General features: G+C 36.1%; 1 protein-coding gene across 1 annotated transcript; it reads left to right on the top strand.

The window, feature by feature from the left end:
- Positions 1–4,176: 4,176 nt before the first annotated feature.
- LOC143623946 (uncharacterized) lies at positions 4,177–7,408 on the top strand. Its single transcript, XM_077094730.1, has 6 exons — positions 4,177–4,272; positions 5,088–5,157; positions 5,276–5,435; positions 5,519–5,600; positions 5,662–5,878; positions 6,937–7,408. The coding sequence occupies exons 1-6, from the start codon at positions 4,189–4,191 to the stop codon at positions 7,254–7,256; spliced, it is 933 nt and encodes a 310-aa protein (XP_076950845.1). The 5' UTR covers positions 4,177–4,188; the 3' UTR covers positions 7,257–7,408.
- The last annotated feature ends 12,150 nt before the right edge of the window (positions 7,409–19,558 follow it).

Here is a 19,558-nt window from a genome sequence, read left to right as displayed (position 1 = left end):
TTTTTATAAACAAATTGCACCATAAAAACGAGCATTTTATTCTCTTTAATTTGGATATGATATTGTTGTAATTTTTTTCATTTTAAATAAATTAATATGTTACGTAGGGGTGTTCATTGTCGGTTTTTATGGTTTTTAAGTTAAACTTGTGAGTCCAACCGTTAATACTGATTTTTTGTCGTCTAAAACCAAACTCAACCATTGAAAGTTGAAACCGAATCGTTACTAACGGCCTGGTTCCAGTTTGGTTTCACAATTTAAACTTTAATAATAAATTTAGTTTAAAATAATTAATAATTTAAATGTACCATCAATTTTAACTAAAAACCAACATAATATGATACTTGAGATGATCATAAATAAAAAATGATAATTTTAGCCACATAAATGGTAAATATTAATGGAAGATCTAGGACGTGAAATAATAACAACAAAGATTACAAAAGGAATCATATTGCAATTAGGTTAACTTACAGTCTTTTAATAGGTTTCATATGGCCGGTTGCCGATAAAAACCGCGAACCAACCGTTCACTACGTCTTGAAAATTTTGAAACCGACCAACAAACCGAAAGTAAAAACGAAAAAGAAAAAAGAAGTCAAACCAATGACCGATTTAAACGATTTCAAGGTTTTAACCGAACCATAAACACTTATATTTATATGTGATTAACAGGTTTAAACACCCGCTGCATCGCGCGGGCACCCATATAGTAATTAACTAATAAAGGGTTTTCCCTTGGGTGTATATAAAGAGAGATAAATATTAACATCATAACCTAATCATACACACATACAATTTTGTGTACCTCCTCTCTCCTAAACCGGGTTCCTCTCAAGAACCCTAACACCATCCTTAACTATACATCTTAAAGGGGAACTCGATCAAGATGACAAGCATGTCGACGACTTCATACTCTGATGCGGTTACTACTCTCCATGCTGTAACAGGTTCATAGGTTTAATATTTATCATGTTTTCTATTACTTACATGAAGAATTGATCAACATGTAAGGTTAGTTTGAAGGAATTGATATGAGAGTGGAGGGTTAATTAATGTGGCGAATGGAAATATGGATGCATTGAACACTATATGACGAGAGAGAATACTTTTCTTGGTGGAAAGATCATAACATTTGTATCCTCGGCGATGAGATGGATAACCTAGGAATACACAAAGAGAAGAGCGATTTTGGAGTTTATTTATAGAGGTGGAGGGGAAGAAGATAACAAAGGCATCCGAAAGTGTGAAAGTGTGAATATGTCGGATGTTTGTGGTATAATAAGTAAGTTGGGGTATGATTTTGTTTTGTTTTACTAGGTAGAATATTGATAAGGTACATGGCTAATTGAAGGGCGTGATGCCAAAATTTTTTGGGAACGGAAGCATGGCTGAGAAGGGTGCGAATAATGTTGTTAATGGAGCGAATTTAACGTTCGGCTTTACCATTTTGAGATGAGGTGTATGGACATGAAAAGCGAAAGCTCATGCCATTTTTTATACAAAAATCATGAAACGACTTGTTATTGTACTTAGTGCTGTTATCACATTGGAGAGTTTTTTATAATAATGTTAAATTGGGTCAGGATATATTTGTGGAAGTTGAGAAAAATAGAGTACATATGTGATTTATTTGTTAAGGGAAGTGCCCATAAATAATTTGTCAAGTCATCAAGAAACAAGATATAATAACGGTGACCGCTGGTATTAAGTACCGGTGAGGTCCATAAATTACTATGAAGAATGTCAAAAGGTAAATGAGTAATATAAATAGAGTCATGAAATGGTAACTTAACATGTTTGCCAAAAACACAAGATTGATACACACTTTTAACGACGGGTTTGCCAACTGAAATAACAGTTTGTTTATTAAGAATTTAAATAAATCGTTTCTAGGATGTCTGAGTCTTTTGTGCCAAAGGTCCTGGGATAAAACAACAAAGGTGGTTGGATTGGTAAACTTGGTGTCGGTGGAGAAGTTGAGAGGGTAGAGATCGCCAGTACTATTGTTGCGAAGGATCGGAATCCGCGTTTGGTAATCCTTCATAAGAAAACCAAATGAGTCAAATTCGATAGATATTAAATTATCAATAGTAAGACGATGAACATATAATAAATTTTGATAAGGTTCGGTGCATAGAGTATATTATTGGCATGTATGGGTTTATAGCGGTGTTGATTTTGTATGTCCGGTCCCTAGAATGGGAATTTGAAACTCGTTGCCAAAAAATATTGTTCGAAATGCGATTATTAAAATAAGACGAAAGAGTACCTGTATTGTTGGTCATGTGATTTGTGGCACCGGTGTCGAGATTTCACTGTAAGTCCGGGTTGAGGCTCATTGTGTGTAGAGCTTGCTCGATGTTGGTCGAGATATATTGGTTAGGGTAGTGTGTATAATGTGCTTGAGGTGTTGGGGGTGGGCCAAGAATTCCAACTTGTGGGTGTAGTCCATGGTGATATTGGGTACGGTTTGGTGGAGCAAAGGGATGAGGTGTGGGTGGGGTATGTGAATATGTGTATGGTGTAGTTGGAGGTGGACCCCATTGATTATAGGTTGAATATGGTGCACCCCATTGATTAAGTTGAGTGTGTTGGTTAGAGTGTTCATTCTGGTTATTAAACCCCCTGTCACGAAACCTTTCGCGACCTTGACCATGGTAGTTCCGACCTCTTTCACGGGATCCATCATTAGTTCCACGGTTATCCCCTGTGGAGTGTGATGAACCACGACCATATGGTTCACGAGTGTATTGTTCACGACCACTTTGGGATTGTGATGGTGCGACGACGATGAGCAATGCCGTGCCGGGGATCGTGATAGAGGCATGACCAGCCCTCCTGAATTCTTCTCGAGTTAAACGAGACCGTGCTTCAAACAAATTTGGAAGAGGTTTGGTTTGCTTATTAACATACCCATCGCATCGCATCGCTCTGATACCATGATTGAAGGTGATAATGATAAAGGAGAATCTTTTGATTGTCAAATTTTTCTCTCATTCCATTCACACAATATGTCAATAAATAATACAGAGGAACCATCATATTCTCCTTAGATGAAGGATATAAGTTAGGTAACTATCCTATATAATATTGACTAATAATATGTATGCTAATAACTTTCACATTAGCTGCTAATTTTGTTAAGGGAGTTAGGGTCCAAGGGTGTGCTTGGGTCGGATTAGGTCGGTTTTAGGCTAAAGTAGGGGAAAAAAGCAAGTTTTCGGTTTTTAAGTTGTTAAAAACCGTTTTGTCTATGTTTTGCTTTTGAACTTGAAATTTTTGGTAGAAATAATGAATTTGAAGCTAATTCTTTTTATTAGTTAAATAGTAAATTATTTTTTGGTATTACAAATGAAAATCAATATATTCGGTTGGGTTTTTTCGATATTTTTGCTAGGGGGGTTCACGATCCGGTTGTTGGTTTTTATGTCAAATCGTGAACCAAACCATTAGTAACGGTTGTTTTTGTAAACCAAAACCAAAACTGTAGAAATCTTAAACGAAACTGAACCAAACCATTAATAACGGTTTGGTTTCATGGTTTCGGCCTTTTGGCTTTTTATGCATATTGTTCAATATAAGGCATGATATATTTATAGCAAAGCTATCAATAATTTGCAAATATTAAGCGTTTCAACACACGCTATCCTAAACATACATCAAAATAACTATTTGACCAAATAACGAACTGCCTAAATACGTCAAGAAGTTAACAGCTTCTTATATTGAAAAGTTAGTTTGAGGGTTTAATTTAAAAACATAAAGGCCGATTACAATTTGCGACTTTTCGTGCTTGAAATTTTGGCTTAGCACATTTTCATAGTATGTAGTTAATATATATTACATGCACTGCCATTTGTATTCAACACATATATTCGTATATAATTTAAAATATTTAAAAAAATTAAAATATAACTAAATTATATAGTTGGGTCCGGTTTTATACGGTTAGTTTTCGGTTAAACCAAATCGTTTAATACGATTTGAAAACTTTGAATCTGACCAACCGACCGACCGAAACTTAAGAAAAAACCCAACCATTAAAACCAAACTGATAACCGGTTTGAACAATTTCACGGTTTCGAAGGGAAGTAACGTAAAAGTGTAAAACCAAAACCTAATCATGAGCAGCGGTTATTGACATTTTGTTTTCTTTTTCTGGGTTTGGAAGAATCAAGAGAGACGATGGCAGCCTCAATCGCGGCTGGTGTACCAAATGCCAAGAGCTTCACAGGTCTCCACCAAATTGCTGAATCTCGCCATTACAAGGCATGTTATGTTTTCTTTTCACCTTCAATTGCTATAAAATAAATCCATTCTAATTGCTATAAATAAATAATATTCATATTTCAGGAAACCCTAATTCCCTAACCTATGTCTTCTTCGCTACTTGTATTTCACTTTTGAGATTTATTCAAGGCTTCCATAGATTAGGCAATACTTGTTCTTTTCTATAAAGAGATAGATATTTGAATCAGAGTTAGGGCTTGGAAACATACTTACTAATTATCTATATTCAACAAATTAATAATAATAATAATAATAATGTTATGGTCTCACTAGTTATTATCATATTCACAAACAAACATTAAACATGTCATACTTAACATGACCTGGTTTTTAATGGGTTAAACACTACACTACACTACATGAATAAATGTATGGATCTGGATTGACACCGAGGCAAGTATCTGGAAAGCCAATGCCTATCAGGCTTTTCAGAATTTAATGTGTTTTTTACTTGAAAATACACACATTTTACTTAGCCCCTATTCTAAAGAGTTTAGCTTGGTGTCAATGCTTCGTTTCGGTTGGTTTATTGTGATGTTTCCAGTTTCTTCTATAAAGGGTTTTAAATATTTCATTATGTGTTGTTATTTAATCACGCAGTGAAATACTTTCTAATTTTTGTGGCTTTTGAGTATGCTAAGTCTAGCTTTATGATTTTAACCAAAACACTTTGATCTGATAATATGCAAAAGAATATTCCTTTAAGGACACAAGACTCACACATGTCTATCCTGTGCATCTTACCTTCAATTTCATAGTTTTTAACTAACTAATCTCTCATTGGTGCAGTGCAGGCATGGTTTCTAGATCAGTTTGGAGTTCTTCACAATGGCAAACAACCGTATCCTGGTGCTATATCCACATGTATGTTATCACCCTTGACATTTTGGTAAGGAATGTCAGTTAAACTTCCATCATTATCCTCTAAAAGCATGGTGTTCATCTAACAGTGAAAATACTAAGTTTCTTACTTTTCCTACAGTGGAAAATCTGGCTGCTGGTGGAGCCAAAATGATTATTATTAGTAACTCATCAAGACGCGCTTCAACAACTTTGGATAAATTAAAGTCTCTTGGTTTTGATCCTTCACTCTTTGCTGGAGCCATTACTAGTGGAGAACTAACATATCAGCATCTTCAAAGGTAGTTAAAACACTTAACGCATATTCAATATGTTAATACATGAAAAAGATAAATTCATGTTATATGAAATCTATTATCAACAGGCGAGATGATCCTTGGTTTCAAGCACTAGGAAAACACTGCATTCACATTACATGGAGTGACCGCGGTGCAATATCACTTGAGGTAACAATTTATAACCATATGTTTATGTTTTTGATTCATATATGTTATGATACTGTTGCAGGGTCTTGGGCTGCAAGTTGTAGAGAGTGTTGACCGAGCTGAGTTCATTTTGGTTCATGGTACTGAAGCTTTGGGTCTTTCTTCTGGTGAATCGGTTTCTAAAAAGCTTGAGGAGCTCGATAAGATTCTAGAACAATGTGCAGCTAAAGGGATACCTATGGTGGTAGCAAATCCTGACTTTGTGACTGTCGAGGCTAGAGAACTACGTATCATGCCCGGTAAACATGTTACCTTTTTCTTGATTCTTTTGGGGAGCGTAAGAGTTTTTGGATGTGCTTTTTGTTTAAGTATGTAGCAAGTTCTAATTATTTATGAAACTAGTACATAAAAAGATCAAAACTTGGTTTGTAAAAAGAGTTCTTGAGGTGGTGCTCATGCACATCTGGGTTAAAGCAGTCAAAATTGGTCAAACGTGGCCAATTGGTCAGGCATGGTCAAAATTGGTCAAACATGGCCAAACCTGGTCAAAAATGCTCAAACATATCAAAATTGGTCAGAGTTGGTGAAACATGTCAAGATTTGTCAAACTTGGTCAAATATGGCCAAGATTTGGCAAACGTGGTCAATACTGGTGAAACCATGAAACATGTCAAAAGGGGTAAAAGTTGGACACAATTGGTCAAATAGCAAGACATGGTCAAAATTTGGTCAAACATGGCCATGATTGGTCAAATTTGGTCAAACTTGGTCAAAGTTAGGTTGTGAAGGAGGCTGATTGTAAAAAAAACAATGGATGAATAAGTTATGAATGGTTCCAGTGGCAGATCCAGGATTTTATGTCAGTGGGGGGGGGGGCAAAATTGGGTTAGATAGCATCATGTCATAACGAGTCGGGTAATAAACTACATTAAATCGTAGAAATGTGAAATGGCTTTAAGTAATAATACATATAGGAACTAAAACTGCAATAATAAATATTTTAATCGATCATGGAAGTTAAATTCAGCCTAACCTATTGCAAATTAATAAACTGTGAGTAGATATAATTAGTTTTGGAACAAAAACATTTCAATTTATATTGGATTGGGTTTGGCAATTAAGGTCTTTATGGGGTGTGCTAGATAAATATAAAGGGGCCCAATTATCACAATGCAAAAATTAACTCTAGTTATTTCACTTTGACTGGAGGCCTTAACCCCACTTAAACAACACATCCGTCCGCCACTGAACGGTTCACTTGATAAAACGCTTATATGTGAAAGTGACGCAGCTTCTGGTTTTACATAAAGCTTATTTGGTTGTACATCGATCAAAAAGCATTTTGGTTGTTTTTTAGGTACATTAGCATCTACTTATGAAAAGCTGGGTGGTGAAGTTAAATGGATGGGCAAACCGTATCCGATAATTTACAAATCTGCCATTGCTATGGCGGGAGTTGACGCATCAGACTCGATTGCTGTTGGGGACTCGTTACATCATGACATTAAGGGTGCAAATGCATCCGGTATTGAATCTGCATTTATTACTTGCGGGATCCACTCAAGTGAACTTGGACTCAAAGAATTTGGAGAGCCTGCTGACCTGTCATCTGTGTGGGCTCTTGCGTCAAAATATGATGCATATCCGTCATACGTATTGCCTTCGTTTACATGGTGATCTTCATACAGGCAAGTCATATGTACTTCTGAGGACGCTTGGGCAAGTTATTGGAGGCCTGAGATTGGAAGAAGTGGCTGGTTTGAAAATATATTCTTTCTGCTCACTGGGTGATATTGAATTTTAGTTGTTGATATACATACATGAATACATGCAACATATGTAGAATCTATGTATTTGCTTTGTTGATGAAATAAATTATCTTTCATAAAACATGTTTCTTTAGATGCAATAAAGTAAGAACTTTTAAAGTTTGCTAGAAACTCGATACATTCAATCCCATCTTTGGATGCTTTATGCTTCTACTGGTTGGCAGTGTGTAGTGCTTGATTGTACATGTTTGCTCGGAAATAAGAATCATAGGTTGGGAAACCTAAATAACCGTTTTACTAAGACTATCTCCAATGCTAAAGGAGCTCTTAGACGCCTTTTATTGTCTAGTCCTTACAAATTCTTAAAAGTTTGTACGAATCATTAAAAACGTCTGATTTCACTTTCAACCTTACATGTCCTTGCCTTTTCAACTCACCACCCATTTTTTTTCTTAATTTAAATAGAAGTCTGACGTGAATGAATCACTTAACCAATTTTGGTTTATCTATTAGAATTATTTAACCAGTCTTGTTTATCGGGTGTTTTTGGTGCAATTTGTTTGTTGGGTGGTTTTTTGGACGGCTTGGTGTTCTTGTAGGTTTTTGGGTGGTTGTAATGTTGTGGTTTGGCTAGCTCGTTGATAGGCTTTTGTTTTATGTTAATAAAATAAATTAAATGAATATAGCTGGACGCCTAGAACATAATAATTTAATTGGGAAGGTAAACAAATGCATTAACTTTCTTAGAAAGATGCACTTCGACCATTTTTTATAATTTTCTTTCATATATTAAATAACATGATTTAATTACAATAGAGAGTTGGATAAGCGGGCAACAAGCTGCGCCGTCATCCCTTTTAAATGGCAAACCCGATCCTACTAAAAACAAAGCTAGAGTTCTTTTGCGTCGATAAGTTAAATGTGCATAACCCGTTAAACTCTTTTAAGAAACGTAATAGCTTCGGGGGCAAGGGACCCAAATGCATCAAAAGCAAAAGGAATGAAGACGTGTTAATTCTCGACACATGTTTTCTCACGCTTAGCAATTTTTCCTGATTATGTCTTCAACACAGTCTGCCTAACAACAAACCTGGTATCCCTAAGCCCAACAAGGGGGGATGCTCCAGTAAGGTCAATACAAGCGTGCTTCCCCCTGCCCATCCAAACACAAGAACGTCTGCTGGTCGAATAGTAGACCTCCCTTCAAGAGGATGACAGAAAATTCACAGGAGCTTCTTTTGTTGCCGAGATCCCCGCTCGTTTCAACACATCGCAAAGGACATCTCTGACCAAATCATGTCTATATTTAAAACCCGGAAGCTCCTTGCAACGAACGACATGTTCACCAAAATTATCCAAACAACCTTTACGGCACCGGGCATGGCTCATCAACTGGGAATAGTGGGACCATTAAACGATATCTATAAATGGCCCGGTATTCCACTACCGACATATGTTGCCCTAACCCTTTGATGGGGATGACGTTCAAGAAATCTTGAGCATGTGGAGCCTGAAGACATTCTAACACCGTTCTTTAGCGAGTTGATTTGTTAAACTCCTCTCCAAAACTTTGGACGATTTTACTATAAAGGGCACTCGCCAAAGCATGTTGGGCTTTGGGGGGAGGGGTGTCCTTATTAGCGAACCAGCCAATATCAAGATCGGGAAGGGAACTATGCAAACAATCCAACGCACACCCATAATCCAAATCCAAACCATCAATACCACAATCCCACAAAATTTGGTCATGTAACTTCCAAGATTGTGCTCTCGATGCTACGAAAGCATATGTGGAAACATCTTCAGCTGAATATAAACCTAAGCCTCCAAAACGGATTGGGAGAGAGGCTAGCCTCAATTGAAAATCCCAAAAAAATGAACCCCCACATACCACAATATCCTCGATCACCTTGGAGCCCGTTATCAAATATAGAAACGACATCCTTAACAAACATAGGCTGGTATGTTTGGAGACCGAATAACAATTTAGCAACCTCCATACAGGAGCGAAGCAAGAGGAGCTCACACTAAGGGTCACACAGACGAGTAAGACATCTCATTAGGTCCACTGCGTTTGAAGCTCTATTAAATGCCAAACTACTAATAAAACCGACTTCCTTGCTAACCGCACCCCAAGGAGTTTCACACCCAGCTTCGGCCTCCCAATCCCGCTAGGAAATAAACCTATTTTTGTTTTTACCCCATTGCAAGGCGTCCAAAAAACTTTTGTCTTTTTAATATTGAACTCGAGCCCCAAACATGGCCCCTTAGACTTAATAATATCTAAGGCTTTAGCCACTTCAATGGCATCTCCTATAATCGTGTCATCATCTAAGTACCATGCATGGAATAGTAGCTTGCAACAATCTCGTACTCGATGAATGAGGGGGTGTAAAGCTAACAAAAATGTTGAACAACAGTAGTTGATGAAATACAATCGTAAAAACAAAAATAAGTAAATCAATTCTTCTCACATCGAGGAGTTGATGGCTGCATCTACGTCTTTTGTTACATTGACCATCACAACTTTTATCTCCATACCCACATGATGGTGCCACCAATGTGACATTCGTCAATTTCGGGTCTCGATTCGTATTCGTTTTGTAAACTTTTATTATGTAAACCGACCCGTTTTGTAAACCGAAGCTTATGATATAATCAAAACGATGGATTTTATGTTACAATATTGTTTCACACTTGTTGGGTATTGAAAACATCATTTTCGGTCTTTAAAACGCGTAAAAATCACTTAAAACGAACTACATGGATCAAATCTGCCATTTTTCAAAGTTTGGAAGATCAAGTAATCAACCCCATTGCGCCATGCAATGGGGAACCCATAGAGGGTCACGTAGCGCGATCAGCTACAGACCAGCAGGCCCGTTTTTGTTTGTTTGTGTCTTGTCTTGATCCATTTTTGCATGAAAACTCTTGTGACACTCATCCATATTTGACCACCAACATTACCCTATATATACACCCCCATTTCACTTCATTTTCCCCTGCTACAACTCCAAATTCTCTCTCAAACTCCATAGATTCAAGGTTGTTTGTTTATGTGTTCTTGAAGGTTTGACTTCTAAAAGTCAAACTGAGTTTATTCTTTCATTCTAATTAACTTATATAGTCTTATTAATACTTGTTTATGGTGGCACAACATATATATATAATATAATACCCCTTGTACCTTTGGTAGTTACTTCTTCGGTTCTGATCGGTGAGGTTTCGGACCTCGTAAGGCAAGACTTCATGAAGGACTTCATGTTCTTGATATATATATATATACACACTTATATAACTTGTTTATACATATTATTCATGCTTAACTTCTGCTCATTTTAGTTTATTTACAAGTTCCATGGTTATGGGTTTGAGAGAATATGCTTCGGTTTAACCGTAAATAGCCCTAAACCGTAAACCGAACTTTGTTTACTAGATTTTGTTAAATACTTGTTTAAACATGTTTTAATGTTAGATCTCAGTTTATAAAATCATTTTTATGAGTTCTATGGTTATGGGTTGTGGATTCTAAACTCGGTCTTAAACTAGATCCGAACCGTAAACCGAACTTTTGTTTAAAGACTTTATTGTTAACTTTTTGATTGTAAAACTTAAGTATTTTCATTTGTACATAATTATACAAGTTCTTGGGTATATGGGCATATGGAAACCATCTATAAACTTATTGTGAGATGTAAACCGAACCGATCCGATTTTACTCGCTTAAGACACACAAGTGTGTTTTTAGCTATCAAGACTTGTATGTTTCTTTAAAAATTGTTTACAAACTGACTTTAATTATTTTCTTAAGTATTTGGAAATGTTGGATCCAACTGATCTCATAACAAAGTTTGGACAGACAAAAACCGAACACTCGCTTAACGTACGTTGTTAGTTCTAAAACAATAGATCTACATACTTGGTTAAGTCTTACTTAATTTTCATGAGTTATATCATAACATTCATTATTTTGGAAAGTTGACTTTGGGTTTGATCAATTATCAAGACCCGAACCAACAACCCGAACACTCGTTAAAAACCCGTTTTAGTATCTTTATTTCCAAGGGATTTGCATTCCTACATTTTATCCCCCTTATTACTTAATATAGGTTGAGTAAATATTAAGGTTAGATACTTTAACCCGGTATCGAGCAAACTTACATTTTTAAAGGGTTATTATTATAAATTGTAAACTTTAATTGTTTACATTTCTCTACATTTATTTTACTTAAAACTTTCAAGACAACCTTTCTAAATTCAAGACTTCTTTCTATTTAGGCCTTGTTCGTTACACCCATCGTTCCGGCAAATCTCCAAGTTATCAACTTTTCAAGTTTATTACTTGAACGTGAGTACTCACATACCCCGTTTTCCATCTTTTGTTTTGGGGGTGACATTTCATACTTATTCAACTAAATGTTTTATACTTGAATCTTAAACCACAAACGTTATTGTATATTTTACTTGATTAATTGCTCGATTTGGTGTTCTATGATTATATGCCTATGTGTTTATCGCTTTTGGTTGGTGGAACTATAAAATCCTAGTCTATTTGGCATCCCCGTATAGCAAGGTGTCATTAACGTAATGCAATTAACGATAACTATAAAATCCTAGACTATTTGGCATCTCTTTATAATTAGGTGTCGCTAATGTAAATCTATTAGCGATTTTATCCAAACTATTGCTTTTATTTATTGTTTCGTATACGAGTTTTGGGGCTCTTCCTTACTATATATCTATATGTTCAAACTTATGAATTGTTCATCAACCTTTGTGTTGATAAACTTTATTTTATGAAATGTTACAGGTTTACATCTTGGTTGATTATGGAGTTGGAGAAAACGTCATCAAGACTTTTGGATATTAGCAAAAACGAACAATATTTATTTGCTATATTTTGTTATGGTTATCTTATGAAACAAGTATGTTATGTGACATTTTTGATGTTGTGGAATGAAATGAGTTTGTTAAATATTTTCGCTTTAATTAGTGTCATGTGCTTATGGGAAATCGTTACACCTCGGCATATTCCGCCTTTGGTCGGGGTGTGACAACCAATGACGGATGTAAGACCCCTTACCGGTGCCCTACATTGGACGTTGGATTTACTCATAAACACAGTTCTAAATATCAGAGTTAATTAAAACTTGAATGTAAAACTTTCGTAACATAACAATAATAATAATTTATAACATGTCTTAAAGCATTCTTGTCTTTCCAAATTAATACATTAAACATAAAACAACTTGCGTCTTCAAATGCCAGACCCTTATTGCATAAGTCACGCATTCGAGCAAGAGCTTTTGCCTTTCTTCGCTATGTAAATAGAGGGCCGGAGGAAGAAGTGCCAGAACCTCAACAAAAGAATGGAGGTGATAGAGTATTACAGGATACGCTAGGCTTCGTAATTGAATAGAATGATTCCTCTCCCTTGGTTGCCTTCACTGCCCGTGAATCCCTTCTCTTTTTCTATTCCAGTAGTCTTATGCGGTATGGTCTGTCCATCAGCTGCTTAACTCATAGTAGTTAGGAGGTTGTTGTCCTAATGAGTGTAGCGGAGTGCTCCCTATCCTATTACTCATTTATAGGGCTATCACCGCCATGTGTCCCCCGCTCAAGCCAGCTGTCTCATTCTACTCGCCTGCATGCATACTAAAATTCAGCTACGTTGAGTGAGTTCTAGTTAATCGTACATCATACAATACATATACTTACCTTCCATTACGCATCCGAAGATACATAATAATTACTTTACTACTTTACTTTCATTACATAATCCATACATACTTTCAAAATATATAATTACTGTCCATTCTATCTCAGATATTATTAGGGTTTGATCCATCTGTCCTTATCTATCTCAGATATTATTAGGGTATGATCCCTCTTCTCTTCTCTATATCAGATATTATTAGGGTCTGATCCCTTTCTTCTCTATCTAAGATATTATTAGGGTCTGATCCCTTACTTCTTCATCTTGGTACATATTCATATGTTATACATATATATATATATATATATATATATATATATATATATATATATCATACACATCCATCTTTCATATACATACCTCCCTTGTCAATACGTGCAATATCTGAAGATCGTTCACGTACCGACAAGCTTTCATTCACATACATACCATAATATCTATCACATAAATCATACATGGATTACACTTACCATTTAAGGAAAGTGTATTAACTATCACATCGAGTATGCACACAGCCCCGAAAACATAACAAGGAGATGGGGCTAGAAACTCACCTGAATGCGGTTACGTTCACCATTTATGGATATTCCTTTCTTGAGCTGTGCACGACTAACTGTATAACAATTACACGTATCAATTTAACTATCACTACCCATATCGCGTTTCTAGTTTAATTATTACCCTCAACGAACAAGGGTCCGGGGGCAGCGCCCCTGGCAGCAAGGTTCTAGGGGCGGCAGCCCCTAGCGGTGTCCAAGGGGCAGAGCCCCTGGCTGGGGTCGAGCTGCCAGGTCAGCTTGGAAAAAATTTATTTTCATTAACTGTCTTAACACATTTTCCATTAGGATTTTAAATTATTATCTTATTCTCTAACTTATTCGTTATAGCGAATTAAGCCTAATTCTTTAACCAATTCGTTATCTTTTGTGATCTGGTTCGTTAATTGATTCATCATCTAAATTCGTTATATGAACATCATGCGATTCGTTATCCTGATTCGTTAGCTGGTTTGTTATTCCGGTCCGTCATCGTAACATAGCGAATGGCGAGTAACGAACTAACTGGTTCGTTATCTAAATATAACGAATTGGCTATTCTGATTCGTTAGCTGCACATAGCGAATTGGTGCGTGACGAATCACCTGATTTGTTATTTTAACTTTAACGAATTGGCTCAGTCTTATCCAGACTTTGACTCATGGGTCAAGGTCAAAATCGTCAAGAACACCAATTGGTCAACATATCTTAGATCTGCGATTAAACCTTCGTTTCTTAACGAAACATCACGATTCTGGTATCTATGGATTCGGAATTATAGCGCCTACAAACCCTAACCATTCAATCATCCAAATGTTCGTGTTTATAGGGTGCGATTTATACCTTTGTAAACCCGGTTCATTAATCAAACGATTAACCCGTCAATTGTTAACGAATTTCAGTAGGTTTGGTTTCGTTGGATTCATTTTTACCTCACAAACTTAGATCTAGGATTATTAAACGAATTCGAACCTAAATGAACAAGATCCCGTTATAAACGTACCTTAAACGAGTTGGTTTACGAACACGGTCAAGCCTTGATGTTGTTTTGGTTCGTCACGACGATCTAGCACCTACGGGTTCGGGTTTCCACATTCGGATCTTGGCTCGGGTTATGTGATGGTGTTAGTGTGTGTTTTTGATGGTGTAGGCTATGGTGTATAGATGGATGAAAATGAAAAAGGTTTAGGGTTTAAGGGGTCTTTATACTCCCTTAAGCCAATGGACCTAAGACCCATTCCATCTCCTATTCCATCTTTTAAAGTCCAAGCCCATCATCTTATAGTTTATTTATCTAAGCCGACACACGACACTTTATTGAATAACGAAATTTCATTTATTTGTTATAATCAAAAGTAGGATGTTACAACGGATCCAAGATTTTTTTTATAATGGGGTCCGCATTTTTTGGTTTTCAGATTTTGTTACATATGTATGATCAATTAGAGATATGTTGCAACCTAAAAAAACAAATAGCAATGAAAGACTTGAAAAGAGATTACTAGTTGGAACTTAGAGACAAAATGTAGTAATTGAAATAGAGAAATGCATAAAAATGGGCGAACCCGAGACCTTCTAGTTAGCTACCAAGGGATTTACCATCATACCAAAGTTCATATTAAAGTTATGAGTTCTATCTATTTATTCTTATGAGGTCCTTAAAAAATATAACATACCGTCTCTACTTTAATAAAATACTGGAGTCTCGGGACCCATCCACATCAAGTGGGTCCGCCCCTGGTTGCCATCATCCACATCTAGTAACTTTTCCGACAAAGATGAGCTAAGCTTCACAATGGCATTCAACCGTCCCATTTAATGTATTTTTTTTTTACTGAAACTTAGGTAAATAACCAAGGAAAGTCACGACCAAAATTACGACCTTTTTCTTTCCGAACAACGATCAGGCAATGGCCACCGATGTAGGGACAACTTCGGCGCATTGAAGATAGTCTAGGGGGTGTACCAGTCTATCTTGACAAGGTTTAAACCTCCATTAGAATACAATTTTTTTTATTGCCCCTCGTAAGAAAACACATGATAATGATAAAAACTTTATTATTACATAATTTCTTTATGTTAACAATATTCTCCACCAACTTATTTATGGTCCACCCACCATACGTCTCGGCGGAGCCATGAAATTTTTTCCATGGGTTTGGTCTTTTTCAGTGCTTAGATTTGTTACTCTCCAACGTAAAATATTCAGATGGATTTGGCTTTGTTTTAAAAAAAATCACCAATAACCACTAAATGCACAAATTCGCCAGAATACAAACATAATTCTAAATATAAACACTTAACTTTAATCAAGCTTAAAGTTATTACAATTACAAACAAATCATAAATGACAAACAATTAAACATAAACAATCAAACAAAAACTAATATTGATTTGTTTAGTTATATTGGATTTAAAAATCGAAATCCAAGATGGGTGATTATTGATGATTTAGGAGGGTCATTGTAATAGCTAAAGTTCGAAGAGGTTGGATGATCGCCGCCGTTGAGGGTTGGTCGGCTGGTCCGACGGTGCTGGAGTCGTCACTTGATAACCGATGAAGGGGCAAAGGGCAAAACTCAGAAGACCGAAGGCGCAAATGACCGATTGTTTTTTAATTTCACCTTTTTATTTAATTATTAGTTAGATTTTATATTTTAGATGAGTTATTTCCTACTTTTTAATTCGGGCTTCTGTTTAATATATTATTTCTTTAATATAATATTTTTGCGAATTGCCCAAATCAGTTGAATTTACTAGTTAGTAATATTATAGTTTCTTTAAAGTTTTATATAAAACAAAGGTTATCTACTAAAATATTTTAACTAAAATTTTCATAAAAGGTGACAGTGGTGGCAAGATGGATGAATTGGGCTTTAGATGAGATGGTCAAGTTATTCTATAAAAGGTAACAAAAATAAGAAGTGTGAGAAACCATATATATTAGACATATGTCAAGTGGGGACAAAAAAGAAAAGGGTATAGAGGTAATTGTATACATTTTCTCTCTCCACATGCAAGTCACATGCTAATACCTCAATCATTTTAGAACGTCTAGAACTTTTTCGTATGATATTGTTTAAAAAAAAATTCATCATAATAACAAACGTTTTTTTATCTTTAATATGTGTATGATTTTTATTATATAAAATTTAAAACAAAAACTACGTCTTTGTGTATTTTCGCACACCATTGTGTCTTTTCGCTTATCAATGTGTCTTTTCGCACATCATTGTGTCTTTTCGCTTATCATTGTGTCTTTTTCGTCATTGTGTCATTTCGCACACCATTGTGTTTTTTCGCTTATCATTGTGTCTTTTTTCGTCATTGTGTCTTTTTGCACACCATTGTGTCTTTTCGCTTATCATTGTGTCTTTTTACGTCATTGTGTCTTTTAGCACAACATTGTGTCTTTTCGCTTATCACTGTGTCTTTTTTCGTCATTGTGTCTTTCAACTCATCATTATGTTTTTTTAAATACTAACACCGTTGTGTAATAATAATATGTAAAAATAATGATAAAATAACAACAAATTATCTAATACATAAAACACAATGATTAATACATGTTACACAATAACTTGAAACGTAAAACACAATGGTTAATACGTATAACACAATGACCTAAAACGTAAAACACAATAATGAATACGTATAACACAATGAAAAATATAATGATCAAAATCTATAATACAATTCATATGAAAACTCAACTAAAAGACACAATGAACAACAAAAAAACACAATTAAAAAAACTCATTAATTTTTGTTTATTTTTATATAGAGAAAATTTCCAAATAAGTCCTTGTGGTCTTTCTACGGAGTCACATTTAGTCCCCGCTAAAATTATGAACTTCTTACATCCCCAAGTTTACAAACTGAACTATGAGTCCCTTCGTCTAAAAGCACGTTAAGTTATCCGTCCAAATAAGGGTAGTTATGTAATATTGCTCTAAAACTATTTACCCTGTTCAATCAATATTTCATCTTCATAGCCGTCAATATTATCCAGCGACCATCCAAAAATCCCGGCGACCATTAACTGAATCCGGCAACCATTCCGTTCATTACAGTCAGCGCCGGCGCCGGCCTTCAAGCCGTCCCATTCATTACTTCAGACGTTCAATTTCAGCCGTGTTCCGATGGATTTTGCAGCCCCGGTCTTCGATGTGACGGATTTTCCAGGTGTCGTTCAAAGGGGTGACGGAAATTATTGTCGGAGAGTGTGGAGGTTGCGCCTTCCGATGTGGTTGAAGTTTATAACGCCATAGATAATGCCCTGGATAATTATGAAGGTTATGAACAGGAGAAGAGTATTGACGTTGACCTTTTTTACAGTGATGAAGATAATTCCACTGTGTTGAATACGGTGAAGCGGAGGATAAGAAGGAAAGTAATTTGTCCCGGGACTAGGAGTGATGCATGCCCATTCTATGTCGGTCAGTTAATTGAAAATAAGGATACGTTGAATGAAATGGTTAAAACATATGCAGTGTCATCAAGAAGAGATCTTTACATTGTAACATCCAGAAATTTCTAAGAATAATTAATCAACATAATATTTATTTAAGATAGAAAAATTTACTTGAGTTAATAGAAAAATAGTAAAATAATAAAGATGGAAGGATAAGTTGACTAATTAGATGTAATTAATTATGGACTAAAAAGTAAAGATGGGCATAAGGTCCATTGGTTTAAGGAAGTATATATACCCCTTAAATCCCAAATCCTTTCGATTTTCATACATCTCTACACCATAGCCTACACCATCAAAACACACACTTAACTCAATTTCCGTTTTTGAGAAAACCAGCCACAAAGACACAAAGATTCCCGGAGATCTAACCGTCGGATCGGTCTCAAATTTTAACTGAGTGTTCACAGTATGAAAATGAAGATTCCCACCGATTAGATTTTCGATCAGAGGTTAGGAAGTATGGTTTTTATCAGCAAAACCATAGCAGCTCAAAAGTGAAGGTTCCGGCGACTGTTCAGCTGTTCCGGCGACTGTAGCGGCGGTTTCCGATGAAGGTGAGCTGATGGGTTTGTATATCGGGACAAGACGGTTCCGTGGCCGCTTGCATCACTCAAATCAGAGTTCGTTTGATATGGTTTTGGGCCTCTCGAGTGATTTTAGACAAAAACCTCAAAGGTACGTTTTTGTTAAAAAAAAGGTTTACTTTTCATGAACGGATTTACATGAAAATTGGTAGGATGATAGATTGGGTCTAGATAAATCGTAAAGTTGCAAACTTGAAGATTAAAATGGACTTAACGAACTCATGGTTATGAACGGCTCGTTTAAAAAAACCCTAGATCTAGTTTTGAACGTTTTAGCCATAAAGGTTCAAGCTTTATGCTAAAAAAAGGGGTTAAGTTTTGATGATGGGTTGATAACGAATGTAAAACGGTTAAGGAGGATTGGATATAGGTCGTTAAAAGTATAATTATGGACGATTAACCGTTATTGAGCCTAAATGGAGTTAAAGATAGGAAAAATCTTTGCTGAAAACATCAGACAAGGGTTCTCGGACCTGAGCCTCCATACGGGTTCTCGGTCAACGCGAGAACTCGGTCAAAATGAGTTCTCGGTGACCAAGGAATCTGTGTCAATTAGAGTTCTCGGCCACTGTGTTCCCGGTCAAAATGAGTTCTCGGTGACCAAGGGTTCTCGGTCAATTAGAGTTCTCGGCCACTGAGTTCTCGGCCTCTTTGGTCTCGGTCAAACCAAGTGTTCTCGGTCAACACATGGGTTCTCTGCTGAGAGTTCTCGACCATTTGGGAAATGTTGTGGTCTGTGGGCCTGGCCCAACTAGGCCCAAAAGATAAAGCGATCAGTAGCCTGATCTAACTAGATGGCCCATATGTATTAATTAAACAAATAAGCCCAACTTAGAAAATGTGTTGGTTAATTAAAATACCAACTTAGATAATAATACGGTTAATTAACGAATGCAT

This window comes from Bidens hawaiensis, unplaced genomic scaffold (genome assembly GCF_021521415.1).
Source record: "Bidens hawaiensis isolate Kalapana, Puna unplaced genomic scaffold, B.hawaiensis_p1.1 tig00003649_1, whole genome shotgun sequence".
Taxonomy (NCBI): Eukaryota; Viridiplantae; Streptophyta; class Magnoliopsida; order Asterales; family Asteraceae; genus Bidens; species Bidens hawaiensis.
Note: the sequence above shows the minus strand (reverse complement) of the source record. Positions and strands in the feature narration are given on the sequence as shown.

What these genes read in the sequence shown, in the direction of transcription:
- LOC143623946 (XM_077094730.1), top strand. Translation starts at nt 4,189, where the DNA reads ATGGCAGCCTCAATCGCGGCTGGTGTACCAAATGCCAAGAGCTTCACA. An exon ending in CTGAATCTCGCCATTACAAG is followed by an intron (nt 4,273 to 5,087) that starts GCATGTTATGTT and finishes GGTGCAGTGCAG; the next exon opens with GCATGGTTTCTAGATCAGTT. An exon ending in ACATATCAGCATCTTCAAAG is followed by an intron (nt 5,436 to 5,518) that starts GTAGTTAAAACA and finishes TATTATCAACAG; the next exon opens with GCGAGATGATCCTTGGTTTC.